The following is a 12,761-nucleotide window of genomic DNA, read 5'->3' on the forward strand; positions in this document are numbered from 1 at the left end:
ATAGATATAAGACTGATCACCCTTTAAAAAAATATAATGCATCTTCTACTCAACAACAGTAAAAATTCACCAGAAAATAAATTATATAACTGATGATCAGTAAACAACACTATAAAAGTATATCTTATCTCAGTGTTTCATTGATTGATTTATATACAAGTTCATGTTTGTTGGAGTCGCTTATTCACTTATTCATTCATTCACTCAATTTATTAGAACAATGGATAATGCGACACATGCAGGATAATGTAATAATTGGTATGGTAAATGTAATAAGTTGTCCTTTAAAGGTCCCATATAGTGTAAAACAGGACTCCTCTTGCATCTTTGATTTTAAAGGAGTTGGATGGTCTATCTAAACGTTGTGAAAGTATCAAGGTTATTATAGTTTTGCATTTTTCATTAGTTTTTATTTTTATTTTGTTTTGACTTTTTGTTTTCAATTTCAGTTTAGTTTTACTTAGTTTTTAAAGCGGGTTTGCTAGTTTAGTTTAGTTTTTATTTTTTGAAAATGTTTTTTTCAAATCGGTTGACATTGTGTCTGTGGTGTCTCACTTTTCACTCTTGAAACGGTTAGCCAATCGGAACAGAGGGGTCGTTAATATTAATGAGCCTTAAAGACACAGCAACAGAAACAGCCTGTTCTTGGTAAGGCTCAGAGAGATGCTGGAACATGAACGTATCAAAATGGTTTGAGAGTGTTTTTGGTTCATGACAGCACACACACAGCTTTTAATGGACCTGAAGACATAAAGTAAAACACTGGAAAATATAGAATATGGGACCTTTAAAATGGGCTGAAAATTTAATAAAAACTATTAATGTATAAAGAAATTGCTGGATAATGTAATACAGGAACTGCCGTTCAGTTTCTGTTCAGAATTGATTAATTGTTACTAAGGTGTGTGTGTGTGTGTGTGTGTGTGTGTGTGTGTGTGTGTGTGCGTGTGTACGCTACAATTTTGAAGCTGTCGTCATAGTGGTGGGCTAGTTCATTCAGCTGCAGCTCCAGTTCTCCAGCCTCCTGTTTCACTGCTCTCCTCAGTTCTGCTATGTCTCGAACCTCCTCCCTGCACACACACACACACACACACACACACACAATCACATCAAACCTCCATCACATTTTCTGCTTCCTTTTTGTATCGACAGGCTTTATGTATTTTTTTCCCTTCTTTCCTGTTGTCTTGGCCTGTTTCAATTCATGCCTGACTTTTTCATTGTTTCTTATTATACTTACTCCATGGAAACAGCATATGATGGTGTTTGTATGCCAGAATATACCTGTTTTTATATCCCAGCTAGCATATTCATATTTTATTGTTATTATGTAATATGTATATTATTATGCTGCTTACAAGTACAGTGCTGTGCAAAAGTCTTAGGCACCCTAGATTTTTTATATAAATTTTGTCTTAGATGCTTATTTGTTTTCTGCATTAGTGTGTCAGCAGACTGTTGTTTATTGTAAATTATTGATATTTAGAAACTTTTCATTTCATTATTTTTGAAAGCATCTTCGCTTTATGAATTTTTTTAAGACTTTTGTACAGCACTGTATATTTGTGTATATGCTTGAATATGTTTGTATGTATCTATTTATGTATCTATCTGTGTCATTGTCAGATAGAGCATTGTAAACTGAAGCCTGTACTAGGGCTGGGCAATATATCAATGTTATATTGATATCATGATATGAGACTAGATATTGTCTTAGATTTTGGATATCATAATATCGTGATATGGCATAAGTGTTGTCTTTTCCTGGTTTTAAAGGCTGCATTACAGTAAAGTGATGTCATTTTCTGAACTTACCAGACTGTTCTAGCTGTTCTATTGTTTGCCTTTACCCACTTAGTCATTATATCCACATTACTGATGATTATTTATCAAAAATCTGTAAATATTTTGTGAAAGCACCAATAGTCATCCCTACAATACTGTCGCAATATCGATATCGTGGTATTTGGTCAAAAATATTGTGATATTTGATTTTGTCCATATCGCCCAGCCCTAGCCTGTACCTATCAGATAGAGCATTGTAAACTGAAGCCTGTACCTGTCATGGTCAGATAGAGCGTTGTAAACTGAAGCCTGTACCTGTCATTGTCAGATAGAACATTGTAAACTGAAGCCTGATACCTGTCATGGTCAGATAGAGCGTTGTAAACTGAAGCCTGGTACCTGTCATGGTCAGATAGAACGTTGTAAACTGAAGCCTGGTACCTGTCATGGTCAGATAGAACGTTGTAAACTGAAGCCTGGTACCTGTCATGGTCAGATAGAACGTTGTAAACTGAAGCCTGGTACCTGTCATGGTCAGATAGAGCGTTGTAAACTGAAGCCTGGTCTTCAGAGAGCTGCTCCTCCATGTTGCTCAGCACAGAGCGAAACCGCCGCAGACAGAGCATCATCCCCTCCAACTCATCCAGGGAATACTGAAGAGAACAAAGGGGATAAACGCAAGAGTTGCGTTTCAAAATCAGATATCTAACACTGCTTTTGCCTGTTTTGTCACAATTTACAGCCCCCAGGCTAGACAGCTAGCTAAAGGCAGCATTGTGTTGCGTGAATGAGGCTTTGCTTCCAGATATACATATCGATATATTATCAAGGTCTGGAACTCGGTGTCCTCATATGTGGCTCTGGTGTTGACTCTGTATAAGCTATATTTCTATGAACCACAAATCAACTGGGACAACTGTAAGGAATTCTATAGATTTAGGCCTATCAGTGGCTAAATTATGGTTATGACAAGAGAGTGGATGTTGAGTTAAGGTTGGCATTAAAATAGCATTTATATTATGATGTGTAACTTGTTACATGACTGAGGTGGCACTATTGAAGTGTCTCTATACAAGGGAAATGAAACAACCTTTTATCTTTTTTTATTTAAAGCTAAGTATCTTACTTACTGCCCAATATATATTCACCACACAGTAAATCTGGGTGTAATTTACATCATCATAAGGCTGTCATTGAATTACACTTTGGCGAGAGAAAATACAGGAAAGGAGAGTGGAAGACAGAATAAAGAGAAAGCTCCACAAATGCAAATGAGACATTGATATGTAAATCCTGTCCTGGCTATGAAAGGCAACAACAACAGTAACATGACAACAAATATGATGTTCACATCAACGAGAAAAGGAGGGTGCACACATCATGACTCACTGGTCATTCCTATTTTTGACATCAGTAAAAACAGGAAATCAACCAGATCAATAGTGAGAAGAAACAGGAATTACGCTGATAAATGTTGAAAGTTAACTATTCTTGGCCTATTGAACAAGAGTTCTGAACACAACAGGTCCTCTTGACCATCTGATTAATGACCACGATTCTCTTTCTATTAAGCTCTTACGTGGTCCAACCCATGTGTTTTTTCTCTGACAATGTAAATTAAAATATTAACCCTTGCATTAAGCTTGTCTGTCTCTTCACTGTTAACCTGTTTAGGACTGATTTTACTGATCACTTGTAAAGCGCGGTTGCTCAGTCTCTACGCCAGTGATTCTCAACCTTTTTCATATCAAGGACCCTAATTTAGTCCACATTAGAGCCACAGACCCCCATTTGATGAGATTGTGTGTCTCGGACCCAAATCTGAGAATATTTTTATCATTAGATATGATTTTGTCCAGAATTCCACAACTATCTGTATTGTAGGTAGAGAGATAACAGAGAAACTTTGATAGTCATTCGTCTTCATTCTCTAATTGTGATAACTTCTTGTAAATGAAATAATGGTGAAGTTTAACAATTCATCGCTGGGGACCCCCCTGGAACCCCCTCAAGGACCCCTGGTCGTCCCCGAACCCCACGTTGAGAACCACTGCTCTACGCTATATGACAGGCCTTTTAATCCCCTATGAACCAGAGTCTAGGCTCAAGACTAAAAGTTACCAGGATCAGCCTATTCGCTGCACAAAACCTGCAGCTTGTGATGCTACCTCTAGAAGCTATGGAATATCTAGAACATTTGATTTGAACAATAATATTGATAATGTTTGCTAATTTGATAAGCAAAGGTTAGAAAAGTGGGCCATGACTGGAAGGGTGAAGGTTTGAATCCCCAGACCAGCTTGAGAAAATCTGGGCAAAGGAAATGAATAAAAGGCTCTCTCCCCTTCGTGCTGAAGTGTTCAAAATTCAAATCAATCTCCAACAACTCAGTGGAGCTGCTCAGTGACCAACATTAGAAGACTGTGGTTGTACTGGCCAGCTCCCAGTGGCCAAGAGTAGAAGACTGTGGTTGTGCTGGGCCCCCAGTGGCCAACATTGTTAGAGTGTGGTTGTACTACAGCTCCCAGTATGAATACGTGTAACTCAACCTGGTTTCATACGATTTTGTGAAATGAGCACCGATGCTATGGACATGAATAATGTGAAGATTATGTTCCGCCACCATGAATTGGATTATGTGACAATAGCATGATTTGGACATGCCATTTTCATTTGTTTGTCCCGAGAAAAGGTTAGCTAACGGTTAAGTTTAGACAACTAAAACAACTCTGGTTGTCCCCCACCAAAGGGGGGACTATGGATCGGTCTCCGTCCGTTAGTTAGTTAGTTAGTTCGTTAGTTAGTCACACTGTAACATTGACTTTGTGCCGCTAGGGGGCGGCATTGACAATGAATGGGGACTCAGTGGTAAAGCAGGTCATACAGTTAAAGTAATCATACAATGTGGGGGACAATGAATGGGGACTCAGTGGTAAAGCAGGTCATACAGTTAAAGTAATCATACAATGTGGGGGACAATGAATGGGGACTCAGTGGTAAAGCAATACAGTTAAAGTTATCATAGGTAACATAATAGTCTACACACGCTACACACTTGGAGACATCAGACTGGGTTGATGTGTTGAAGTGAGAGTCAATGGAGAATTTTTGGGCAAGCCTCTAATCACAAGACACTGTAGTTATTGTACAGTTGTTGGACTGTTGTACTGTTATTGCACTCATCACTGCACTAGCACTGTGCTGTCAGTGTTGACTACTTATATTACCACTTACCTACTGTGCAATACCATATCACTTATCATTTAGCATTTATATTATTCATAACACTCACGCTCCTGCTTTTGTATGTTATATTGTATATTGTATTATAAATTGTATTGTAGTGTACATTGTGTAATGTGCGGATTGTATTTATTGCGTATTGTAGTTCTTATATTTTGTACTGTATTGAGTAAAAACAGGACAATTACAGTTACTACATTTCAAGATTTCACTTGTAAGCCTAATTCTGAGGAGAGTAGGCAAAAGAAATATATGGTCAATCTGTCCTTTCATTGTCCCATACGAAAATGCTTATACAATTTCACTCATATTTCAAGTACACTCAGCAATCACTGACTGACCCAAGGGTGGAACTACATCAATGGTGGGGGACAACATATTTACTATTTGCTTGTTAAGGTTTGGGTTAAGGTTAAGGTTAAGGTTAGGCAACTTAAACAACTTTATGTAAGGTTAGGGTTAAGGTCAGGGTTAGGTTTAGGCAACTTAAATAACTTTATGTAAGGTTAGGGAAAGGTTTTGGTCAAGGCTAGATTGGAAAAACTTAGGTAAAAATTAAAACTTTTGAAACCAAATCTTATTGGTATAACTTGGGAATCGAACCCGGGTCGTAGAAGTTGAAGACAAATGTTTATGCCATCCACCATCCCAACTACCACACCTGTTGTTTCCATCACGCTATTTCAATGTCAGACTACTACCTGTTTCTAGTCTTGCCTCTATCACGTAATCCTTTCATGGTGGGAAAATGTATTTTTCTCACTTGCACATGCACAGAGCGTGTATTTGCATTTTAAGACATTAAGAAATTAGACTGGTCTACAAATGTGAAGCAGGGCGTTGTTTTCCTGAACAAATAAATGTAAATAAAGAATTGCTGTGGAGAGTGATGTATTACTCACAGGAAAGTTTCCCCCAGTATGCTGTTTGTTGCGACTATTCTGAGTACAGCAGGTACATTGATGGTCACAGGAGCAGCAGCAGGCCATGTTGGTCATCAGATTGCCCTCCCAAAGCCTCTCCTCATCTTCATCTCCACCCCTGTCCACCTCCTCATCCTCATCAGGCCACAACCCTGTGTCCAGGGAGACTGACTTTGACCTGAAACTTCCGACCGATCCAGGGAGACTGTCGCGAGACTGCCAGTCGCTAGACAGTAAGGGGAAGGATGGGGAGGAAGAGAAGATTACTGCAGGGCTTTGTGTCATTTCTGAGGCGCCTGTCGAGATGGTCACTTGGTTTGGAAGAGTATGAAGACCTCCGTACGGCATCTTCTTGGTGAGCGCGTTTTGTTGGATCTTTTGGTCTGTCCAGGACTGGATGGCTCGAAGGGGGCTAGAGGTGTCCAAAGCGAGGACACTGGGGAGGAGGGTGGGTTTAGAGTCAGTGATGCAGGGAACATCCTTCCTGTGGACAATATGGGACACAGAATGGGAAGATGGAGATGAGGGCATCTGCACAGAAACAGACCGGCTTGATCTGAGCCTGCCCGGTCTGTCGAGGTCCACTGGGGTTGGGGAGGAGGAGGATGGAGCTGGAGTCGAGGAGGGGTTTGTATCTGAGGAGGCACTCTGGGACATGAAGAAAGCGGCATTTGTTGATGAGGCCGGGGCAGGGTCTAGAGTTGTAGAAGAAGGGGTGTCAAAGCTACCTGATTCCTCTAGCACAGGGGATGGAGTGGAAACCTCGATGGGTTCTGCCCAGTAGACGTGCCCATCGGAGTCCAGCTCCCGACAAATAGCATCCACATCGCCATATTCACCATCACCCTCCGAGCCGTCCACTGAGGTTTCAAACACCAAATCTAAGCTCTCAATCTCTATTGGACCACCAGACACCTTTGGTTCCAGTTCTGTTGTGCTGTTTGTTTCTGGACCCAAAGAACTTTTCTGTGGCTCACTTTCTGTTTCATCCATTCCAACTTGAGCGACTTTTCTGGACTCTTCCTGTTCGGTTTCAGCTGGAAACTCATCATGCAAACCGCAAGAGCGGACCTGTGGCTCTGTTTCTGTTTCATAATGTGCTGCTTCAGAGACTGACCTAGAATCTACTGACAGAGCTACAGAACAGTCTGTATCTGAGCTGTAAACAACAGCCCCTTGAGTCTGCACAGTGTCATTATGTCTCTCACCCTCTCCCTCTCTCCTTCCATCCCTCTGAAGGTTATCCTCTGAGCCCAAAGCGAGGTCATCCATCTTAGCTTTAATAACATTTTGGACAGGAGACTCTGGAGCAGAGTCTGTATTATGATCATGATGACGAGATCCATCCTGCTGGGTGACAGACTGTTCTGTCAGGTCTGGGATCCTTCCAACAACTGGATCTGTCAAACCGTCTGGACCAGGAGAGGTCGAAAGTAGGGAGGACAGTACTGAATGCGGGCAAATTGGAGAGGGAGAGGTAGGAGAGAGGCAGGAGAGTTTAGGAAGATCCTCCTCAAACTTAAAGGAGGCAGAGGGAGAGTAAGGGAGAGTAGACGGAGGTGAGGGATCTTCCTCACACAAATGAGAGGAAAGAGAGAGGGAGGTGAGCAGAGGTGTTGTCAGAGGTGGGTCTGGACACAGGGAAGAGAGAGGAGAGACCTCACTCATCTCTGTTTGAGTGTCTTCTGGACTCCTTAAGGGGGAGTGAAAATCGGGAGAGGGAGAGGGAGAGGGAGGTGAGGTGGGAGGAGGGAGTGTTGGAGATGGGAAGCTGGCTTTGTCTTCTAACTCAGGACAGAGAGCAGAGAGGGATGGGTGAGGAGAGGCCTCGCTCCCCTCTGTTTGTGTGTTCTCTGGACTCCCTAGGGGGGAGTCAGTTTGTGGGAGAGACGTGGCAATGGAGGGCGGACAATGGGAAGCGGGAGAGGGAGAGTGAGAAGGAGGTGTGCTCGGAGGAGGGGTGGTTGGAAATGGAGAGTCGGTTTCGCCTTCTAACTCAGGAGAGAAAGTAGAGAGGGACAGGCGTGGAGCATCCTCCTCCTCTGTTTGCATCTCCTCTGGCCCTCCATAAAGCAAGGCGGGTTGTGGGAGGGATATCGAACCAGAGGAGGAGGAGGAGGTGAGATGGGAGGAACTAGTAGGAGAGGGAGAGGTAAAGGAGGCAGGAGAAGGGAGAGCTGAGGATTGGGAGTGAGCCATGTCTTCTAACTCGGGTGAGGAAGAATGAGGAGGAGGGGAGTCAAACACCAGTGCAGAGGAGGCAGGAGGGTTAGTGAGAGGTCGGAGGAGATTCTGCTCCAGTGAAGGCTCCTTCTCCGGACTTTCCGAGGGTGAGTCGGATTTTGGGAGACACAAAGAGGTGGGGGAGACTGATGTCTCAGTACCAGATAAGGTCAGAGAGGAGGATGGAAGGGGAGAGGGAGAGGTGGGAGACGGAGGAGCAGAAGAGGGCTCCCTCACGGTGATCTGGCTGTCAGTGCTGCCTCCTGACAGGCATGACAGAGCCTGCAACAAGAAAAAACACAGGGGAGATAGTCAGCAGCAAATCTCAGTAGGCTTCACTGTAGAGGTGAAACAATTTAATTTGATATTACATTTTAGGCATTAAAGAGTAACTGAACCCCAAACCCAAATCTGTGGTGAAGCCTGACGCCTAATGGTGAAAAGTAGGGTACTGCACTGCTCATCTGCTATTGGCTGATCTTTGTGCCAGGTGATGTCACCGCCTGTTGTACTCTATGGAAGGTGACATCACCTGGAACAAACACCAGCCAATAGCAGATGGCCAGTGCAGTACCCTACTTTTCACCATTAGGTGTCAGGCTTCACCGCAGATTTTGGTGGGGTTTGGTTACTCTTTAAGCTGATTCTCTCATCCAGAGCGAGTTGCAATGAGGTCAAGAGTAAAATACACTTCAATTCCTAAATCACCAACATTACAAGCAACCAATAAGGATTTTAATATTGCATATTAAAAATGTATATTCAACAATTAACAACATCTATATCAGTTCAATTTTTGTATGTTTGGTTGCTGTTACTTTACTGCCCTAAAGCAAGATAATCTCACTTTCTGCACATATTTTTGCAGCACTTCTGGTCCACTTTTGTTTGCATTTTATGGAGTTTCATGAGGAAGGATTGGACACCCTCTTCCTGGCCTTTTTTTTCTCCCTTGATCCCCAACCCTCATTATGTCGTTCTTGTCTTCCTTTTCAACTGGATGTGGCTGCTATTCTCCTCTGTTCATCCTTCTTACTCCTTCTCTCTGCTGTTCTCTGCTCACCTGTATCACTCCTTCCCTCTGCTGCCCTCAGTTCATCTGTCTCAGTCCTTTCTCTGTTGTTCTGTGTTTCTACTGCTCTCAACCTGTCATTAAAATACTATGAGTATATAAAATACACATCTATGCTAATCCCATCTTTGAAGCTACTGTTTCTGATAGGAGCCATTAAACATGCAAGAGTTTGTTTATATTACATCCTCATACTATAGATTCATCAGTACATACAGAGTAATAATCTGTTAGGAAACAATAATTTATTATTAATATTATTTTAGGTTGCCTCTTGTTAGGATCTGTTGCTAGAAACCCTCACTTACCCTTCATTATTATCATTAAAAACATGTCCTATTTTCTAGCTTGTGTGCCATCAATACTACCCTGTTCTCCTGTTTGCTTCTGTCATCATGTGAAACAAAATAACTTTTTTGTGGTTCACTTTCTGGTTCGTCCATTTCCACTTTTCAGAGACTTTACTACACTCTTCCTGTTTGGTTTCTGCTGGAAACTCATGCAAACCTGTGGCTCTGTTTCTGTTTCGTAATGTGCTACTTGAGAAACTGATCTAGAACCTGCTGACAGAACTACAGAACAGTCTGTATCTGATCTGTAAACAGCCTCTTGAGTTTTTCTGGCTTGTGTGCTATTAATACTACCCTGTTCTGCTATTTGCTTTTTTAAGGTTAACTTTCTGTTTCATCTATTTCCACTTGAGAGACTTGTGTGCCATTAATACTACCCTTTAAGGATAAAATAGCAAGCCTCTAACAGTACATGACTAAGAGGACAATTCTCACTCAAACAGTCTTGGTTTGTGATTGGGGGAATGGAACCTTATAGTACCAAGCTGAAATGTACATTCAGAGATTAAGAATATGTGGATAACTCAATTGTGATTAAAAAACAAACATCAGATAGAACCTTAGAATTCCAAGCTCCCAAAATATTGGACTTTTGAACCCATAGTGCAATAGTACAAAACACTCGGGTTGTGTGGTACAAGATGTTTAAAGAAATTTGACTTTAGGCTGTTTTTGTAGCTAGGCAAGTTTAAATACCATCTGACAATCAAGATCATTGGCTGACAGAAAGCCTGAGCAGTTCATTGGATGACAATAGTATTTATTGTCACCCAATGAACTGCTCGGGCTTTCTGTCAGCCAATGATCTTGATTGTCAGATGGTATTAAACTTGCCTAGCTGATATGTCTCCTTGCTGTCATTTTGCCTCTCCACCATCCCACCATCACCAGCGTCAAGGCCCTGTCTGGTTCCCCAGGGGGGATCTTCAGAAGTTCATTGATTTACCCCCTATAAATTATTCCTGTGACGGGGCCAATGCCAAAAGCTCCTGTCTTATATATTTTAATAAATATCTGGCTTTGTGCATCATCTTTTGTGTCTTCCCTGATTGAACTTCAATAGCTGAGATGGAACTACAGGGGATTATTCACAATGTCATTGGTGGTTCTCGAGCTTTCAATGGAGCTTTGACTGCCATTAGAATGATTACCGTAAACAAATGAGACAATTGCCAAGAGGATTGTCAGCTTCCACCTACCTCTGCGCTGAATTTTACATTGTGTGCCACCCAGTCAGTTTTAATGGGAAATCTACTGGGTTGGATTTATGGTGTCGGCGAATCATCTGATCGGCTACCATATGTGTTCAGGTCCTCCGATTTCTCCGCCTGAGAATGACATTTTAATAGGCCAACCATTTGCCTGATCTGAACACACTGATATGGGAAATACACTGATACAGAATGCTCATCAGTGGCATTAAGTGATGCTGTTGCTTTCATGAACTCGTAAAGAAAATAATCATAGAACAAAAAAATACTTAAGAAGAAAGTGCTTTGAGACTTGGCGCAGACTAGACAAGTTTCTCTTTTTTTATGCAGTAAATGGTTGAACTTCAAATGTGTCAAAGTTTTACAACAATCAGAAGGCGACACGCCATTCTAAGGTGGAGAAATCAAAGGAACCACACCTATGGTAACACCTAAGGTAGCCGAACAGACAATCCACCAGCAACGGCACAAGGGGAGATTGCTTTACGGCACAAAACAGGAAGAGGGCCAAAGCAGAGTGTCTTTCAGAGTTTCTGCCAATAGCAGATGGTGGAAGGAGTGAAAGCCAGATGGAAAAATCACTTTGAACATGTTTATCCTCTTCAGTAAAGCAAATGACACCAGAGAGAGGGAGGGGGGACAGGAAGCAACAGGGAAATGTGGTCTTAAAGCAATAGTTCACCCAAAAATGAAAATTCTGTCATCATCTACTCACCCTCATGCCAGTTGAAACACAGGTGAAGTTTGTCCATATAACATACAGGGAGGTTGCCAGCACAACTCCATAGCAGCCTTCTCCAAAACAACTGAAGTCTTCAGAGTTCCAAAAAGACCTACAGTATATTTACACCATCATTTAGTGCAAATCTTAACTACAGCTGATTGATTTGCAACAAATAATGGTGTATAGGTCTTTCTATTCACAGTGTGACTGTTTGGCTGTTTTTGTTTTGGAACTCTAAAGAACAGGTCCCCATTGACTTCAGTTGTTTTGGAGAAGGCTGCCACCAAGTTGTGCTGGCTACCTCCCTGTGTGTTATATGGACTAACAAATTTCACCTGTGTTTCATTTGGGATGAGGGTGAGTAGATGATGACATAATTTTCATTTTCGGGTGAACAATTCCTTTAATTTTGAGAAACGCCAGCACTAACAATACCACTGTTGTGAGATAGAGGCTACCAATCATCTCAACCATGGTCTCATTTGTTTACAGTAATTATAGCCAGTTACCCCAATTCATTTGCCAATCATATATTATATATATATATACATAATCATATATATATCATATATGTTTTTTTTTTGTTAAAACAGACTGTTGTCATGACTATTTTATTGAATGTAACTACATGAAAGTTGGTGGATGATATGGCAGTGGATGAAAGAGTGCGAGCACTATGTGACAGTGAATGAAGAGACCTTGATGAGTTCAGGTCCTGGTGAGGCCTGCTGAGGGAGGGAAGGGATGAAGGGCTCTTCCAGGAAACCACTGCTGTCTGACTGGCAGCTATTGGTCCTCATTACACCCCGTACTGTCCAGGTAAAGAGACGATGGAGAAAAGGGGAGACAGAGGGAAGAAAGGAGGCAGTATTACAAACATTCCAAAACACTATCCATTTTGTTGGTTTTTATCGCTCAATATTTAAAAATCTGGATTGATGCTCAAAAATGCTATTGTCTTGTAAGCAAAGGTCTTAAAGGAATAGTTCACCCAAAAATGAAAATTCTGTCATCATCTACTCACCCTCATGCCAAATGAAACACAGGTGAAATTTGTTATTCCATGTAACGCACAGGGAGGTTGCCAGCAGCCAGTGAATAGAAACACCTATACACCATTATTTGTTGTAAATCAATCAGCTATAGTTACAATTTGCACTAAATTATGGTGTAAATATACTGTAGGTCTTTTTGGATCTCCCCACTGGTCCCCACTGACTTCAGTTGTTT

General features: G+C 41.6%; 1 protein-coding gene across 1 annotated transcript in view; it reads right to left on the minus strand.

Moving 5' to 3' along the window:
• itprid1 (ITPR interacting domain containing 1) overlaps window positions 1–12,761 on the minus strand; it is a 52,588-nt gene that overhangs the window by 5,671 nt on the left and 34,156 nt on the right. The window contains exons 9-12 of the mRNA XM_071526686.1: window positions 12,230–12,342; window positions 5,931–8,456; window positions 2,311–2,438; window positions 959–1,070 (exon numbers count right to left, since the gene is read on the minus strand). Of these exons, the coding sequence (XP_071382787.1) occupies window positions 959–1,070; window positions 2,311–2,438; window positions 5,931–8,456; window positions 12,230–12,342 (2,879 nt within the window). The remainder of the gene's footprint in view (window positions 1–958; window positions 1,071–2,310; window positions 2,439–5,930; window positions 8,457–12,229; window positions 12,343–12,761) is intronic.

The sequence above is a fragment of the Centroberyx affinis genome, unplaced genomic scaffold (genome assembly GCF_046629955.1).
Source record: "Centroberyx affinis isolate AG114_WGS23_722 - 3 ecotype Tasmania unplaced genomic scaffold, CSIRO-AGI_Caff_v1 ptg001444l_1, whole genome shotgun sequence".
Classification (NCBI taxonomy): Eukaryota; Metazoa; Chordata; class Actinopteri; order Beryciformes; family Berycidae; genus Centroberyx; species Centroberyx affinis.